The 18779-nt window shown below is 46.7% G+C and overlaps 4 protein-coding genes across 4 annotated transcripts; all 4 read right to left on the reverse strand.

The window, feature by feature from the left end:
• Nucleotides 1-4163: 4163 nt before the first annotated feature.
• Nucleotides 4164-5296, reverse strand: AOL_s00078g607 (uncharacterized protein; the record flags this gene model as incomplete). The annotated part of the gene is made up of 3 exons (XM_011123870.1): nucleotides 4164-4472; nucleotides 4563-4941; nucleotides 5019-5296. 3 exons carry the CDS (start codon nucleotides 5294-5296, stop codon nucleotides 4164-4166), a joined length of 966 nt encoding a protein of 321 aa, XP_011122172.1.
• Nucleotides 5297-5820: 524 nt separating this feature from the next.
• AOL_s00078g608 (uncharacterized protein) lies at nucleotides 5821-6564 on the reverse strand (the record flags this gene model as incomplete). Its single annotated transcript, XM_011123871.1, has 2 exons — nucleotides 5821-6119; nucleotides 6237-6564. The coding sequence occupies 2 exons, from the start codon at nucleotides 6562-6564 to the stop codon at nucleotides 5821-5823; spliced, it is 627 nt and encodes a 208-aa protein (XP_011122173.1).
• A 1289-nt stretch (nucleotides 6565-7853) lies between these two features.
• On the reverse strand, nucleotides 7854-15282 carry AOL_s00078g609 (uncharacterized protein; the record flags this gene model as incomplete). Its single annotated transcript, XM_011123872.1, has 4 exons — nucleotides 7854-8299; nucleotides 8466-11810; nucleotides 11876-13969; nucleotides 14067-15282. The coding sequence occupies 4 exons, from the start codon at nucleotides 15280-15282 to the stop codon at nucleotides 7854-7856; spliced, it is 7101 nt and encodes a 2366-aa protein (XP_011122174.1).
• Nucleotides 15283-16772: 1490 nt separating this feature from the next.
• AOL_s00078g610 (uncharacterized protein) lies at nucleotides 16773-18488 on the reverse strand (the record flags this gene model as incomplete). The annotated part of the gene is made up of 4 exons (XM_011123873.1): nucleotides 16773-17524; nucleotides 17594-17796; nucleotides 17867-18006; nucleotides 18087-18488. 4 exons carry the CDS (start codon nucleotides 18486-18488, stop codon nucleotides 16773-16775), a joined length of 1497 nt encoding a protein of 498 aa, XP_011122175.1.
• Between the last annotated feature and the right edge of the window lie 291 nt (nucleotides 18489-18779).

Genomic DNA, 18779 nt, shown 5'->3' on the forward strand with positions numbered 1-18779 from the left:
GAATTTTCCTTTATACGATAAAAATAATCCCTGCAAATTCTAAAACGCTCAAGCCAGCTCGGCAAGGCTGATTCCCAATACATTTCTTTTACAATTGCAGAAGTGCCAATGTTGCTCGGCATGTAAGAAATATCACACAAGCTTTGTTAAACCATGGGTACGGCACATGAAAACGGCTAATATAATTTGTGTCAGCCGGTATGATGTTGCATTTCAGGTTATCATAAATACTTAGTCTACGGAGTACTGGGAGAAAGGTCACAAACACAGGAAGCTTAACTAGGGTCAAAGAAATTCGAAAATAGCCGGTAAAATCCATCGGATGGGTTTACCGAGAAGCTAACCATGTTAGACCACATCATCTGATCATCTTGGCGGATATATATATAAAACCGCCGAGACAAAATTGACCGAGAGGCTTAACCTGGGAAAATTCCGACGAACTAAATTAGAAAAGTGGTGAGTGGGTTTGATATCAGATGTTGTGACAGGCTATTGTTTGTTTTAATATAATATAATTGGGGAATATACTTTTAGCAACTGTACCCCGGGCCGATGTTGCAGGCCAATTTTATAAAAAAAAAAAGTGTGATGTCTGTAAGGCTGGTTCTTCGAAAAGCAGAGTGCTAACTGATAAAACAGGATTCCGGAAGCTAATCTGTGACCTCGCAACTTCTAACAAGTTGATGTTTAGGACCAATCGGATTTTGAGTTATCCGAACACGAGTTGTGGTCTGACTGGAAAGCTTTAAGGCTCACAATACGAGCTTAAAATTTCTACGAATCTCTACAAGATACGAACGAAAACCTTTGCCAACTCCGCGCTGCAGAGATATCTGGATTTTTCAAAACTATTCAGAAGTGCGAGTTAAAAGTTTGGATAAAATAACTATATTTGCATATTTGCTTTTAAAGCATAGTCTGTGGTACTAAAAAGCTTCAAACGCATCCTAACCATTATTTCCAACTTTTAGGATCATATTGGGCTTTTATTTAACAAAAGTATTACTAAACTCGTTATGATTTCAAAAATATTTTATTATTAATGTTACAATAGCTGGGCGGGAACTACGAGATCACAAGTCACTAAATCAACCATAACTGGTCTCCTTTTTCATTTTTAGCTTCTTTCGGTGGGTTTCCGCTGCCTGTTAGGAAGGATAGCCGAGGAATACCCAGTCCAAGTCTTTTTTAAAGTTACATATATCATCAGGTTATAGGTGTGATGTACACTGGAAGGTTGTCTCGAACGCAGAATAGACCCAGTCTCGAAGGGCAAACCAGCTGCAGATATGTCGGGGCCGCGACATGATCTGATCTTGTATCATGTTAAAGTGCGCTAGAAGCGGATTCTTCCACTCAGGCTAAAATTCCACAAGCGAGAAGTTTTTGAATAATTGGGATGGGAGCCCTGATCTGGAGCATATACTTCAAATATATCGTCTTCGGTGGTGCAGTCTGATTTGGAGGATACTAGAATCGGCGAAAAGTTGGGCGAAGATGGCGCGGATGTTGCTACTGGCATCGATACTGGCTTCAGAAACTGGCTGGCGGCTCTTGTGAATATCCTTAGTTTCTTGTGAATTGGGAACTCTGGGTTCCGAAGCTGCGTAAAAAGGTACTGGTATGAAGCTGGGAGTCACAAACAAACGTTAGATAAATACGTTTGCATCAAAAAGTCACTTTGGTTTTAGAATATTAGGTTGACATTACCTAGGAATCCTGACAGATAGGGAAGATACCTAGGTGGTTTAGAGTGTAGAAACCCCCAGGGCAAGAAATATATATATGAAGGGGGAGAGTTGAGTTTTTCAGAATGCAACTACTTTTCGGCCACGAGATTGGAGGTTGATAGATATTCGATAGCTATAGAGGTTTCTAGAGACTGACAGAAGTGATTTCCGGCAAGAGAACGGAGAAAAAAAAACTTGACTCTGGGCCCTTTTTGTTAGAGCTATAGAGCGGCGGGCAGCTTGATATTGGATTTCAAGAGTTCATACCCAATAATATATATATACCGAAGTACCAGATACCTAGCAACGCTGCATGGTAAATTTATTGGTTTCGGAGGTCGATGGCGCTAGGTGCTAACCTCAATATTTGGTCGAAGATTGTCTTGCGGCGCCAGCCCGGCCGCGCAGGGTCGAAGGGCGCAGGCAAAGTACAGGTGAGGGCAGAGGTCCTTTTATAGGCAATACTTCAGCAATAAGGAATATCTCAGAACGCCGGACTTCTCCCAATATTTGGCGAAGGCGCCAGTAATGGACTCTTCTCCCCTCTCACGGGCCCAGAGAACTATTTTTGGAGACGGGGGAGCCCTGCAGGCGCAGGCCAGGGCAAGAGATTTGCAAGGGGCTTCCACAATTAGCGAGCCAGAAAATCGCCTCTCGATAAACTGGCTAAGCGGTGTCAACATATCTCAGCCCGCATGCGGTGACCATAAGGAGATGCGTAATCCAATCCTCGTCGGAAAGGATGAAACTAAGACAGGCAGTCTAGTGAGCTTGCCCATGATATTTTTTATGTGGAAGTAGAGGGCTCTGAACATCCCGGGTCGACGGTGAGAGACTAACAAAAGATCAAATCGCAAAACTTGAAAAAGACCCCAAGTTATTATAGGAGGGCGAAAAATCAACGAAGGAGTAGATTTTCAAGATTAAAGCGGAAACTTGCCTCGAATGGAGGTCAAATCCAGTGGAACGGGGCCTCTAGCTATCACAGGAGTTATGCAAAGCAAACTAACTTCGAGCAATGAAAGACTGGCTGTGTGGGGTTTATCTCGTGGACTAGACGCAGCTGCTTAGATAAATATTTTAGTTACATTCTTTACACATGTATTTACCCGAAAAGAGGATAGCCCGATCAATCAGCCGATTCGCTGATAAATTTTACTTTACACCTGACTAATAAGCATTAAGCTAGTTAGCAGAATGTTACTCGACTCCCTAAATTAATACCCTTTTGCTCTAATATACGCAATGGTATTAGTAGTCGAGTGTAACACATAGGTACCTAGTACTTTGTAGGCTGAGTGATGGGCGTTTCATACACTATGAAATATATAATCAAGGAGTTCAATTAAGCAGCTATATCTTTTAACCAGGAAGTAGGCCCGTGCCTTGACATTCTTGACTACTTCCGGCGTATGGAATACCCAAAGGAATACCCAAGTTAGGAAATAAAAGTATACTCTCAGTCATAAGAAATTTTAAATGTAGTAACCTATGTACATATGATCGCACGCTCACGGGATTGTCTCGCGTCCGGGACATGTTGTCTCGGTCCTAGACGCCCTCGGACATAACCGCCGGAAGCTATCCTATACAACTATTTCAACCCCCAAAGACCTAAAACTCGCGGACTGTACAGTCTTTCACGCGCCCATCCACCATGGGTAAAAGTGGGGGCAGGCAAGGGTGACTAGCTTGATACCCCATCCCATTGGCCGACAAACCTGGGGGCCTTCAAACTTTTAGCGGCTGGGCGGGATTAAACTTAGAATTACCGAGCCGAGCCGAACCGAGCCGAGGGGCCTTGTACACGAATTACATACATGTTAAGATTGCAAGATTTCCCTCGAATCCATGGTATCCAGCTAGATTTCCCTACCGATCTAAATAAAAGTTTCCAAAGCTTGCACAGGTTTCCACCTACCTGTTTACCAAGCCTTTTCTAAAAAGTCATGGTCACCTAAATCGCCTTTATGCTTTTCACAGCCAGTTGGATAGACCGTCTTCCTACTTACTTTGCTTGGCAAGGGATGTACTCTGTACTAACTTGTGGGTTGTAATTTACGCCATCTCACTCTCAGTTCGCTAACTACAATCATGAAAGGCAGCTCACAGAAAATCGTCTCATGCATGGCAAGCATCTTCGCTTAACTCCAATTCAATCAGAGCAGTACTGCTCCCAGTCCTCTTGATGGCAGATCATAATACACCATTCTTAAAGCAAGTATAGCGCCTGAGAATTTTCAGCGGCGTTTATTACTTTCGCTTCATCAGGATCCGGGCAGTGGACAAGAATATGTACACCTTCGCTCTTTTCGTTCCTCCCCATCAAAGCCTCGCATGACAGCCAGATCATCAATGGGGTGGATATCTAACCGACCCGGCCTATATTCGAAAATATAGACCTATTAGTATCGTTAACCGGGTATGGGTTTAAACCATAGCGACCTGCAGAACGCTGTAAAGCGCACCCAGCCCAGCCATAGCCCCCAAAATCACTTGGAGGGCCACCTCGGCCACCTCCTTGACCGACTTCCGTGCGGTGTATATTTCAACACCCCCCTGGTAGATCAAGTAAATGATCACCAGGAGTAAGACAACTCGTTGTCTTAGCATCATCTTGACGCGGAACTCCATTCGCTCGCTGGTATGGTAGCAGTGTTGAGCAATACCGAAGCGGGGGTACTTATTACCATCGAACTGGTGTCGATGGTAAGGCCCATTGGGCGCCAAAGGTATTGTCTAAGTTGATACAGTATACTTAAATCAGCAATTGCCCTAAGGAAGATCCAACTTCATTGTTTCACTTTTCGTCCTGGGATAGGAATATACCACTAATTCGACGGTCTTGATGCTGTATACCTGGCGGAAAAGCCAGTAGCCCACCTCCCGGACCGACTTAACCCTCCCTATCGGGTGGAAGATGATTCGCTCTAATCGTTCTTGCCAGCCCTTGTCATCGCATGGGAGGTAGGGAATTCCGAGGTTCACGAAACAGGCCTGCAGGCCTGGAAACCCGAAGGGTTCAAGGTCGATTTCGACGGCTATGTCGGCGCGCTCATGTGCTTCTACATCCTGCCTCATGCGATAATTAGGGGCAAAGGCACCCTGCTCTGCAGGCGCAGGGGAGTCGGCTCCGCGGGCGATAGGAGCCGCAGCATCGGGATCGAGGGGACCCACTGGGGGAGGGACCGGAACTCCCCGTTTGCGGCTTTTTACTGGTATACGTGGTAGGTCTGCAAGGCCAAAAGTGCTGCCCAGCAGCGGCCTGCCGCTACTTTTTCTTACGCTTCTTGTCTCCATTCTCTGCCGGAGACAACTGTACTGATGGTGGTGGTGTTAAGGAGGAGGAGGAAGATAATGAGGAGAGCGATGATGACGACGACGCCGATGATAGTGACAACGACGACCACAATCAAGATAACAATTACGACGAGAACAATAACTATGATGGCGACGACGATGGAGATGAAGATGACGCTGAGGAGGAGGAAGATGATGACGATGACGGTAATGGGGGTCGCGGAAGTGGATATTAATGAAAAGTCGGCCTTAAATCGGGTCATACTAACAAGGCCGTCTCACAGGGACAGGCAGACAGCTTAGAACATGGAGAAATCCCCAGAACTAACGCTTTATACTGACCAGATATCAGATGGGAACTTTTAGAAGGGCCTATAAGACGCCGTGAAGATAATAAATACTCTCGGAAGACTTAGCAAAGTCCCTACGGTGATGAATAACTATATACAGATGCTGAGTACTCTGCTTTGAGCGGCACCGCTTTCAATATCATACAACCTCTACTTCTTATCTATTATGCTAAGGTTCTCCTTTCGTTAACCTGGTACCGGGGTCAGGCCTCCTTCTTCCATTATATTAAATGCGACGAGTTTATCTTGTGGCCATCAAGCGACGACTTTAGATACACATAGCATCCTTGCTAGCAACAAAAGCGGACCAGAATGCATATTTATACGGTTTGCAGAAATATGAAAGCAAGGGTCGGTTACTATTTTTACAGGCCTCCTATGGTAATAAGATATGAGATTAGTGATCGATGGTGTCGCCATGAAGGATTTGTTGCCGATCAAGTGGCCTTGCTCCTTCCCCTGGACTTCCCGAAGGACTGGCGCATTGTCCAGACCATCTCCTCGAAATCACGAATATCTTTCGGGTTTGCCCAGGTAGGACCTGGGTTCGCTAACGTCTCTAATAACGGGGAGCCGACTGAAATCATCGCTTGGAATGCGTCTTCGGGATACACGGCCAAAAAAAAAGTACGGGCGGAGGAAGGCCAAATAAGATCTCGTGTCGTAATTCCATCATCGACGAGAAGAAGCTTCCCATGCCCGAGTATATATCCGTGTAACGTTGGTAAGACAATGACTGGCCCGTTCAAATTAGCATCAACCACATAACTAGCAAACCGATAACAAAATCGTCGTAGCTTTGGAGTTTATAACCAATTTTTTTGAAGAAGATCACCGGATCATATACACGTACTTCCAGCCATTCCATATCTCCCCAACTCCTTCCGCAGACTGTCAGGGTCATTGCCATCGAAATAGAATTTCTCGCGAAAGTCCAACGTACCATCGTTGGGAAAGGTCCAGTGTAGGTGGATACAATCTCGCCCGCGGGTAGGGCTTTCCGCTCGTGGTTTATAGATTTGAGGACACCCGGGCCCGCGGTACCCGGTGTTGAGGTAGGTCCAGTTGCACGATATCAGGACCGTGGCAATGACTGTTGCAACGGCAACAATGTACTTCCAGCCATACTCGTGTGCTGTTATCTTCTGCAACGCTGATGTGAAGTCCGAGAAGGAAATCATTTTGTACCGGGTATAGCCTAGGCGCCTCGCGCTTGTCGGAGGGGATATATTGGGATATATTGCGGTTCAAGCCCAGGTGTATAAGTAGCGAAGATAGTGTTTTGGGCCTAGCAGCGGCCTAGTAGCAGAAATAATAAGCGTTGATGAGATGGCCTGGTTTTGGGTGTTTTTATTGCAGACGCTCTCCCGCGAGTTAATCGCCTAATCTATGCATATATGCTTAGGTATATACTTGTAGATTCGAATCAAATCAAGTGGTGACAGAGAGTACTAAACCTTAAATTTAAGTTTAGACCATATATAGCTAAACCTCCATGAGCATGCGCAGGTTTGAGCAGATATCATACATGTATTACACGTATACACTTTAATTTATGCCTGACTGAAAGGAAGGGTCTCTATAGTCCTCCCTGTATCCGTGCCCCGCTGTTCTTCTCAGCAAAATTTACTGGCTAGGAGGAATAAAATCCTATATAAAAAAATGTGTTATTTTGAATTTAAAGGTTTAAATTTGGGTAATATAATTTAAGTTTTTTTTTATATTTTTAAACGATGTGTTAGTGTTGGGTTTTTGTGATAATTTGGTTCTTTGATGTTTACGATAAACTTTTTGAAAAAACAAGGCTTACTCTTGATGCCGAAGTTCATCACGTGATCTGGCCTCGGTGCACGGAATCAAACATCACGCGACATCACCACGATATAAACTCCACCACACTATACATACTCCACAACACCAGACTCCCTGGTTGCCCGATAATTATGAGCCCTTCGGAAACCCGGAAGTTGCCTTTCGCTAACCTCAGACTAATCCTAGTCCTACAGTAGTCCGACAGTGCATGTCTATGGTGCATCGGAGTTATCTCGAATCCGGCCGAGTGGTATCGGAGTATGTGTATATCACCCTTAGCTTTTACCCCCATCTATTGCTGATATATATCGTGTGTCGTTACTAAATTTTTATGTGTCGCTAACAATTTGCGTGTGTCGCTAACAAACTAGCTTGCGTGTGTCTTTTGTCTCGAGCAAACCGCTTGTGTCCCTAACAAATATGCGGCAGTGCCCGGCCATAGTGGGCCGTACCCACAATCACTAGTCGTAGTCGCCCAACAAAAACACAAGCGACAATGCAATACCTCTCATTCCAATTAATCTTTATTCTGTATTCGAAACAAACAAAATAAAAGTCAAGCAAAACGTTCGTAAAGGGGAAAAAAAAACTACTACTCCATTACAAAATATATAGTTCTGAAATCCAAAAAAGCAACACCAATCATCATCAAATCAAATCAACTAGAACTACCAACCGCAACCAGAGGCATAGCAGGCACCATCTGCTTATACCGATTCAACAACTCCTTCGGTCTAGCACCGGTAACAGTTGTGCCCTCCTTATACTTCATCTTCAACGCCCACGCCGTAACCACCGTGGCGGGATCAAATTTCGAATTCTCCCAAGTAGTCACCACCTGATTTGCATCCAATTTCGCACCCCGCCTGGGCAACCAACTGTTCGAACCCTCCTGTGCTGTCGGGAAACCGATTACGGTGCTGTCGGTGTATACTGATTGCTTCATGTCTTTTACAATGTTGAATTGCTGGATGTAGTCGGGGGACATTTCTGGTGCTGGGGGTTTGATTTTGAGGCCCATTACTAGCGGGATGGAAACGTTGGTGCCGCTGAGGAGTTCGGAGGATTTGTTGCCGCTGCGTTGGGGGTCGGTTTTGGGGTCGTCTGCAAAGTTATCAGTCAAACGTGTTCAAAAAATATATAGATGGAAAAGGATAAAGAGGAGGAGAAAAGAGCTACTTAAATTTTCCCCAAACAGAAGTCGGAACTGCTTTTTCAATAGCTTCAACTTGCCACTGCCTGTCCAAAAGCATGAACGCCAACATATCACCTGGATCGGTATTACGCAACGCGCACACATCCTTGGAGTATTGGTACACTGTAACCGTAACTGCAGACTTTACACTCTCCGTGACTTCCATCGGGCGGGCATAGATGTTCTTGCACCTCTCCGGAACAGCAACAGTTTGCCTCGTCGCTTTTGATAGCAACATATTGTTATCAACCCTGAAATCCTTGATGAACGTAATATCGTTTGCTGCGAATTTCAAGGTAGTTTGGAACCCAAAGTCGTCCGGACGAACCCACCATGCATCCCCTTCTTTGGTTTCTTTCTTGTCTTCTGGTTCAAGACCGGATTCGCAGGTGATCAAAAATGCCTTTTCGACAGCAGCTTGTTCTTCGACATCATCCTCAGAAGAGGTGTATTTGTCCGGACCGTTTGTGAGGGAAAGCATTGCTCCTTGTGTGGGTTTTGAGTCCTTTAGGGCAGTTTGGAAGAACTCTTCGATTGATAGTTTTGGTGCAGGTCTAGGGCTTTCACCAAATCCGATATCGAATCCGAATACCCAAAAGTCGACATGGACGATTCCACCCATTGGTGGGCCGCGCAATTTCAAAGTGGCTCCAATCTCCACGCTGATGCGGATGGTGACCAACCAAAGATCAAGCGTAAAGCGAACGCCAACGGACACTCCACCCTCTGCTTGGAAGTGGAATGGTTTGAAGTTGATCAAAAAGTCCACGTAGGCGTCGAAGAAGGCGTAGAGCGCGCCAAGCGAGAGTGCGGCGTGTAATCTACCGCCGCCCATGCAGACTTTGGGGGTGATTGCAAAGTATGCTTCTCCACTAACACTCAAGTGGTCATCCAGCGACCAACTGATTCGTAGTCTGGGTGGTTTGGGGTATTGCTTCGGCGCAACAAAGGCTTGATGGTACCCACCAATGGTCATGACCCAGTCTCCGGCGACTGCATTCTCGCCGTCTTTAAACCAGGAGAACAGAGCAAAGCCACCAGTCAAATGGCAACTTGGGTGTAGCACGAATGACTTGGGAGACAGCTGGGCTTCCACCTTGAAGGTCCCGGCCTCTACGTCTAGCGTGCAGGATATGCCCATCTCGACGTATGCGAATTTGACTGGAGACTTGGAGGAGGGGACGTCACAAGTGGCTACTCCGTAGATACCCATTTGTACGCCTGGGTTGAATTTGAGAACGAGAACGGCGTCGACGTTGAGCATCTGGAATGCGCTGACTTTGAGGCCAGCTGCTACCCAGAATTTGCCTTCAGATGGATTGAACCAGGTCCCGTTCAATAGTCCATTGATGGTCGCAAGCGGGGAGTCATTCGGATCGCCGGTTCCACCGGGCTTAACGAATGGGAACATGACGACTTGCTCGATGGTTGGAACAGTGATGTCTGAGTTGACACCAAACCCGCCTGTGAGACCAGAAATATCGGCAAAACCCACGCTGAACAACGGACCGTTAAGTTTGAAGTATATAAACACCATTGTGAATTTATCATTCAAATCTTGAGGATTGTCGTTAACCGATACAACCTCGTTTCCACCCGTGATTGCTTTTGTTTTATTCCACTTCCTCGGAACAGAAGCATACACTCCAGCAGCCTGGAGTTGCCAGGGATCGAATTTGATGATGAGACCACCAGCATAGCTTATGATTCCATCCTTCTCAGACCTCTTGAAGCCTCCTGCGACAGTCAATGGCGGTCTGTCAAAGGACACAACCATCCCTTCTAGCTGGAAGCTCACTTTGCTGATGGGCGGTGGATTCTTGAGGTTGTACTCCTTGTTGAAGGGCACTTTGACCCCAAAACCCAGCAGGGAAAGGCCAATTGGTCCCATCAAGAAGGTGGCGTCAAACATGACTCCTAGCTCTCCGTTCTTGTAAATGAGGCCGATGTTCTCGATGGAAAGTGGGCCGATTGATTTCTTTAGGGGCGCCTTGGAGCCCTTGTTGTCACCGGCAGGTGCTTCTCCGTCATTGGCGCCCAGGTCGTTTCCGGAAGTAAGAGCCTTGGGTTTCTCATTCGCTCCGGATTTCTTGAAGGCGTAGTCGAGCAGGACGTTTGATTCGCCGCCGGGTTTCTTCATTACAATGAAGATATGGGAGCCGGAGCTAATGACCACGTCGCCTGGTTTATACTCTGGATCTGGCTTGATCTTCTTGAAGAATAGCTTTTCGGTAGCTGCTTGGTTCTCGACGCTGTTGATGATGTCTAGCTCGGATTTGAGTAATCCGCGGGGCTTGTTGTCCGTGGCCTTAGTCAGCTCTGCCCCTGGATCGCTAGTCCATAGGAAGAAGAGCTGGTCGAAGGGCTGTGGGAGCTTGCCAATGATTCCGACATCGATGGTTGGGATATCCGTGATTGCAGCTTTGATAATCCTCTTGGGTTTGACATTCTTGCCCTCTTCTCCTGCGACAATCTTCCGGATTTGCATGAACGAAAGAGAAATCTTGGAGACTTTGAGGGTGAACATGAAGACAGTGTGTTCCTCTTTTTCGAAACATCGGAACTTTATCAGTTCGCCCCCTGACTCGGGTGCGCCGATTTCAATATCACCCACGGCTTCAGGAAGCTCCTCAGGTGGTTCTCCAATGAAGTCGGTAAGAATGCCTTTGATTGTGGCACCGTTTGTGTTTGCGCCCGCGCCCACACTGGCTACAAATTCCCAGTCTCCTTCACCCCTATTTTCATATTTCAAATCAAAGTTGAGCAAACCGACCGAGAGGAAACCTTTAAAAGTGAAGCTTTTTGCGCCACTGGAGCCGTTATAGTAGTAGTCGAGCTCAATGTAATTGATGACCATCCGTTCCAAGAACGCCATGGCTCCACCTCGTGATCGCTCGCTCCAGAAGGATGCGATGTGTGCGACAGTCAAGTCTTCCAGATGAGCACTGAGCGCCCATGACTTATCAGTGCTATCATAAATCACGTCCCCTCTGAATCTAGCAGGTTCGAGATCTGGCAACATCTCCCCCTTCGAATTTGTATTTGGCGGGTCAAGATAGATATCAACGCCAAGGGAGACATGGAAGCCGCGGGTCTCTTTGGCCCAATTGTATTCAGCTGCCAGCCTGACTTCATCCAGGTAGAGCTGTGGAACTTTGCTTTGCTCATCATCTTGGGGCTTTTCGCATTGAATCTTTCCTTGGAAGCGGATACCAGTCTTGGTAATGCGGATTGAGAGCTGGGTTATGTCTGTAGGTATACCTTTGGGGATGTTGTCGACTGTTTCCGATGACACTAGGGTTTTGAGGTTAAGGCTGTCAGCGTTCTTTGAAGGGTCATCCGTCAGAGGCTCGAAGACTTTATGGCGTTCCCAGCCTGGGGTTGCTTTTATGTATTTTCCTAACTTAAAATCGGGGGTAGCTATGTTTATGGAGCTTATGTCAGTGTACAATCGAAGGACAGAAGAATAGGTTGAATTGACTCACGTAGCCATAAAGATCCCTCGAGAGATGGCCCGAATGCCCTCGACCATTCGAAGTCAAACCGAAAGACTACTGGGTATTGACCCTTGAATTCGTCGTATTCCCCAATTTTCACCTGTACTTGAAATGATATACCGATTCTATCTATCTCAGTGAGCTTCCCATCTTCGCCTACGGCAAGAACGATATCCAAGCCGCGGAAGACGACTTTAGATGCATCAAGTATTTCACTCGCTGATTGGAGAAGCTCATTTAGGTTCAAGGTGTTCTCACCAAGCTTCTTGCCTAACCAAGAGAGGATATCTTGCAGGCCCATCTTTGGCGATTGGTTATTGCGAAGCCGCAGCAAGACCTCAGTTTCTGAGAGTTCTAAGGATGCTTCCAACTTAATCACACCGATATCAAAGTCTAACATGAATGTAAGTTGACTCTCGCAGGCAGCTACATCTCCAGATCTTTCCGTTTTTCGAGTCGCGATAGTCTTGCCAATCACTTTCGCATTCGAGATACTGAAATCGCTTAAATGTTGTCGAAGTAGGTCATTGATGGTTGGAGTCTCCGCGAGGAATTGAAGTCGAAGCACAGTTTCCCAATTTTGACCGGGACTGAACCAGAGAGCATTGCGTTTCCTCTCTGTCGCGGTGGTAGACTCAATGTCAAGTTTTAGAGTCATTTGGCCCAAAATCCTAAATAATAAGAAGTCGTCCATTGAATAACCAAAGAACTTTGCAACGTCTGTGAGAGACACCTCGAAGCTAGGAGTGGCAGGATTGAGTCCGAATATCAGCATCGCGTAGATATCCGTCATGTCCTGCAGTACGGACTTATCGAGCCCATCCAGAACACCCGCAGCTGAAGTTGTGTCCATCATGATCTTGTTTTCACCGATCAAGAAATCGAATGATAAAACCGGGATGGTGGTTGCATCCAAAGTGATATCGCGGTCTGATGTGCTGACGGCGTTGGGTGGTGGCCAGGTTTCAAATCTGATTGATAGCGGCAGTGCTTTATTCCCGTGGACCGTGGCAAACCATTTGGCGACTTCGTCTGCTTCCGAAATGGGAATATCCTTTCCGGAGACGGGTTTTTGGTCAACAATGAGCAACCGCCATGCCATTTCTTCCATAAAATCAAACATTGGGTGGGCTGCTGGTAATCGAACGACGCAAGCATTCGCGGGGGGCGTGCTCAACGTCTCCGGAACCAAATAATGTGGTTGATCGAGTCGAAGAAGACTTTGCGATTGGCTGGGCTTCAATCTTGATATTGATGCAAAATCGTCCTCATCGCCAAAATCCTCCAAAAATTCATCCTCAAGAGAGGCCAAGTCCCAGACCTCGTCTTCCTCTGAGAATATTCTGGAGATTCCATTCCCTTCCTCCTCCCCCTTCTTCTGGCTTCTAGTTTTCATGGGATGTTTTCGCAATGTGTTCGTTTCCCTGGCCAGTTTTTTAAGTCTATTTTTTGATACCCCGCGGTCGTCGCTATCGTCTATACCCTTTGGGGGCTGTTGCACCGCCCAATCGGGTTTCTCAGCCAGGTATTTGCGCAATGGTGCGTGATGTATACGACCGCTGTTAGGGGATACCCCCGTCATATGTATACGGGTCACCCCTTCCAAGCTCCGCTCTCCGACAGACGAGATCTGAACAAAAATGACATTACTTGAGTTTGTAGTCATAACTGGGTTGCCCTGGGCTAAGGCTACTCCACCCGCTTTGAGGTCAAGATTGCCGGGTCGGATATGGGAGATCTGCTCCAGACGAGCGCATAGTCTACCACATATGTACTGTGCCTGAGTAATATTCTTATTCTTCAGATTGTGCCAGCCCGCTAAAAGACCCCGAGCGTCGAGAGGCTTTCCCGGGTTGAGCACATCGTATGCATTGACCAATTCTGTATATTCATCTTCGAAGCTTTTCGATGTCAACTCCCTCGTATTTCTTTCTGCAAGGGAGAATTTATTGTGATCTAGCGTTAACCAAATTGGGTAGCAAGTCAAGAAGAACAGATTTTCATGATAAGGATTGTCCTCATTCTTTCCAGTTTCATCTCTAGTCAGGTCCCAGATATCCATAAACGCAAGGAGCTCCCATCCTATACTCAAAAAAGGCATATTAGTAAATGCAGAACGTAGTCTGGACGCTGCAGAACGCCGAAATATGTTGTATCATTTAAGTTTCGTATTACTTACGGGGATGTGCATGAGACTTCACCGAGCCTGCTGACGCAAAAATGCTAAGCGGATTCAATGCCATCATCATATCCAATGGGTTTGATGATCTAGAGCCGTGGTGGCTGAGTTTCATGCTCGAGCATGAAGGAACGGTAACATTTTGGTCATCCCAACCGGGAACTATCCAACCAAGGAGCCTCTGTTCAAGTTTCAAGTCCGCATCCCCAGCAAGGTAATGAGATCGATGATTCGCAATACCATCTTTCCATACAATCATGCAAACTATGGACGACTTATTTGTGAGCGTTGTGTATATTCCAAAAGGGTATTTGCCCATTGTGCGTTGATTCACAGCTATGCAGTACATTGCTGGTATTTTCTTGGGTTTTTCATCCTTTGCCAAATCATGACCGTCAAATGGCTTGTGAAGTTGTGGTGGAAAATCGTTGATTAGATCTGTCAGGCTGGAGACACCATCCGGATTCGCAGGGATATCGCCCTGATCTTCATCTTGAAGGAAATTTCGACCGAGAAGATTCTCACACTCGGTCCTTAACTGAAGTTGCTGCTTGCCCCACCCACCAAACAAGCCAGGATTTGCAATATCTACCAAAAGTGTGGTATAATCCACGTGCAACAAGTCATCGAACCTTCCTTCAAGGCGACCGCGTAGATTATCTAGGGTCGTACCATCCCAGTCCTTGCCCTTGGCTTGGACCTTGGTTACCGCCTTCGTGAAGTAGGGTGCCACAAAGAATGACTCGGGGCTTCCGTCTGTTTTGAAAAAGGCTCTGTTCATACATATTTTACCATTGATTACAAAATTCGAACTCCACGATTCTCTCATGAAAACATTCAGCGCCCTGATGATACCAGCGTAGTGATCCGAGTCCCAATGCGTGACAATGAAATAATTGAACCGTAGCCTATTATCATGCTTATTTTGGCAGTCGTAGTTTTTCTCGATATATTCGATCGTCCGGTTGACGGTCCATCGATTCTGATGATTTAAGCCCTTTGCAACTTTTTTGTTTTTGTTATCGGCACCTTCAAGTCTGCCACCATCCATGAAAACCGCCCTGACCACTTGGCGTTGGGTGGTGGTGTTATCATCGCCATAGGTCATTATATGTATGGCGCCATCTCCAGAACCGACATTGATGTGAAATGACTCTACTGTGTAGTAGTATTCGGAGCCCCATCCCGGCTTATGCTCCGGCGTTTTCTTACCCATCGCTGCCGTTTAGACCGGCCGAGCGTATGATGCCCAGCTCAGGATTATGTGGTATCGTGTGAGCTTAGGTCTGTCGTATGAAGCAAGCTGCCGCCATAAAAAGATCCACTGATGAATCGCCTGGTCTCGAGGCTACTGATGAATAGCAAAATAGCGAACTAAAGGATATCCCGATTGATATTATGTAAGAATAGATGTTATGCGAGGGTAAGTGCTATACGAGGGGTGGTACTGTACGAGTACAGGAAGGCAGGCAAGATGGGAATACTATTAGAATAGGGACGCTTTGAAAATAGGAAATGTACGAGGAGAGCTATCGTTTGAAAATAGATATTGCGCGAGAGGGTGGTATTGTGAAAAGTTTTGTCGCTCGTGTCCTGGAACGCTATCAACTTTTGAAATGGAGCGAAAAATAAAGCGTCGCAATTTACATGGCATGTTAATAGTTCGGAAGGAGACAGTGCTGCAGTGCACCCGCCAGTCCCCGACATACGTGGGAAAGCTGAATTGCACATTTGGAATAGATATCAATCGACTAGGATGCCGGGCTCTGAGTACCGAATTTCGCATCGATGCCGGCTCAGCTCCAATGTCGAAGCGATCGAGACCTGCCGCCTGAAGAGCGCCATCATTTGGGTCTCGCGGTGCCAGCCAACACGGGTTCTCACTCAAGCCCCGGCCTGGATCCTAGCGCAGAATCTTCAGCCCCCGCACAAGTTTCAAAGCGGCCGACCCCGCGTGATTTTTGTCTGAGCCAGGGGTGGTGGGGATTTTCTCGTAAACCAGAGGGTGGGGAGCCAAGAGTGGATATCTTCATCCTAAGTGCGCAGCGGCAACCAGTTTAGCCCCCCATATGGACAATCGCACTCGCAAATCGAGAACGGCAATCATTCGACTATTCACTCACAAATATGCTTTTCATTCCTAAATTGCACAGCGGCAACAAGTTTGGTACCATGCAGCTGATAATCCGCACTCGGAACATTTGAGAACGGCAAATGTATCACTTTCAACGGCGAAACAAAAGCATTATGGCTTTTCAGCCTTGCGCGGGACAATCAATCAGTGCACTGCAGATTCACCGGCTCATTCATGCGATGCATCGACGTATCGATGAGCATCGTCGATTCAAGCTTTTGCCATCAAGTTGGCAGTGTTCTCATAGATGGCTTTTGGCCATCGATCTGGAACTTTTCGGCTCCGTAAATCATAGCAAATCACCATATCACATGGGGGATCCTAGGAGTCCACCGAAGAAAAAAGAAAGAGAGAAATTTATAGGCATATACTAATCAGAAAACATAAGAAAAAAAACTATATACGGAGATGCATGAGCAAACGATCGGAATGGCGATAACGACAAAGGAAAAAGAATGGGATATCCGCAAAAAGAAAGAGGAAAAAAAGTCAAATTACATGGTATTCAGTTAAGTTGCAATCCCAGCTTCCCAAGATACCAGACCACCTCAAACTATGTGTGCATGCTGGTGCTACTGATGCCCACCATAGTGCACCGGCTTGTTGTAATATTCAACGCGTGGCTCACCGAGGTGCATCTTCAGCAATGCGTTCATCTTGACTTTGCCAAGCTCGACCTCTAGATCGTTCATATCGCCAAAAGGAAGGCCGCGTGCGTGGCGGCCATGGGAATAGAGCCCTCCGTTATAGCTATGCCCGCCGTATGAAGGAGGTGGGCTTCTCCATCCATGGGGGTGTTCATGGCCCCCAAAGTGAATACCGCCGTTATGACCGCCGTGCTCAGATCCAGGGCGACCTGGGAAGTAAGGAAAGCCATCACCACCGTTATTTTCATGGTGGACGTGTCCTGGGCCGTGATGATGCCCCTCCTTCTCGTTTCCGATCAGGTGGTTATGCTTGATCTGGCTGTAGTAGTATTCTTGCAGCCTGGTGATGGATGCACCCCAGTTGTCAGGAATCGTGGCGACCTGAGTAGTGGTGGGGTTTCTGGCTGCATAGATATAATTTGACTTGCACGTTGGATCAGCAACGATAGTCAATTGAGTGAAACTGGCGATGTTGACTGCCTTATCAACAACAACCTGTTCTCCGTAGCCTCTGAAGTCGAAGGTTTCATCGATTTCAACGAAAGCTCTTCTCAAAGACAAATCCTGATGAAGATAGTAGATGAAAATGTGTCCACGAGTGCTGTGGCCGGGGACATAAACGACGCCGATTGGTGAGGCGAGTTTCGTCGTCCATCTTGAGTCTTCAACAATGGCATCTAAAAAACAAACGAAAAGTCAGATAAAGGCATTATACGAGATTTCAGGTTATAATGTTGTATACATACGTTTATCAGTGTCGATGTTTCTGAGAACAATGGCATTTTCGGAACTCTGATATGCGATCCATCGGTGCTCGCCATCATAGCAAGCAGCAATCGATGTCTTTTTGCAAGGTGCGATGAGCCCTTCTAATTTTTTGGCATTCTCGAGTTTGGTGCCCCAGACAGGCATTTCGTAAAGTGGATATGTACTTGTTGCCACGTCTTCACTGTAGGGATTCAGGGCTTGTAAGCTGTTTGCCCATCTCTCGCGTGGCCGATAACATTGCTATGACTTACGATTGGAAGAAAAACCACCCATCAGACTCTCCATCGCTGCATCCAGCGAAATATCCACTTTCGATCACCAAATCAGTAGCTTGGTATGCTGGACTGACTAAAGCGAGCTTTTTATCGGTATTGACGCCGAAGACATGAACCTGCAGTCAAAAATATTAGTTAGTTATTATTGAACTCTCAAGAATGCGTAAATGCGGGTGCATTAATATTGGGAACCTACATCATCGTCGATAACCATCGATGAAAGATAAGACATGTTTTGCAACTGAGCAGCACCTCCAGCACCTCTGAGTTTGCTGGTGGCGTCCCCGAGAAGCCTTTGCTCGAAAGCAAGCTTTCCTGTGCTTAGCAGGGAGTAAATCGAGACCTTGGTCTTCCCGCCTTTGCAGGCGGTCAAGGGATTGATGAGAGCAGTGACGGCAGCCATCTTTGGTGTGTTATCTGCGAGTGCAAGTGTAGGCGTAGGGAGTACAGGACGAGGTAACGTAGGTGCCGGTGCAGGTGGCTGTCTCGTCACAGGTGGGACAGGAGCAGGAGCAGGAGCAGGAGCAGAAGTACTGGATGGGCCGACAATTGGGTTGTTTGGTTGGGCTCTGGTAGCTTGCGATCCTGCAATAGACATCGCTCAAAAAAACTCAAGTTTGAAAGCAAGAAAATATCGATATGGAGAACCCCTGAAGTTGAAATATCGAAAGTCAGTTAACAAGCCGACCCCACTCGGTATATAGACGCTGAGAATTAGGGGGCCTTCGTCTTTACAAAAAGCCAAGAAGCCAATGAGTCTATGCGAACAGTATCTGTGGGGAGAACGTATCCCACGTTTTAGCCTTCGCATTCGGGGAAATTCAACTGATGCCGGCGATATCCCCTGATTGGCAGGCAAATTCCTGCTTCCAATTCGCGCCGGGATACA

The sequence above is a fragment of the Orbilia oligospora genome (assembly GCF_000225545.1).
Source record: "Orbilia oligospora ATCC 24927 unplaced genomic scaffold scaffold00078, whole genome shotgun sequence".
In the NCBI taxonomy this organism is placed as follows: domain Eukaryota; kingdom Fungi; phylum Ascomycota; class Orbiliomycetes; order Orbiliales; family Orbiliaceae; genus Orbilia; species Orbilia oligospora.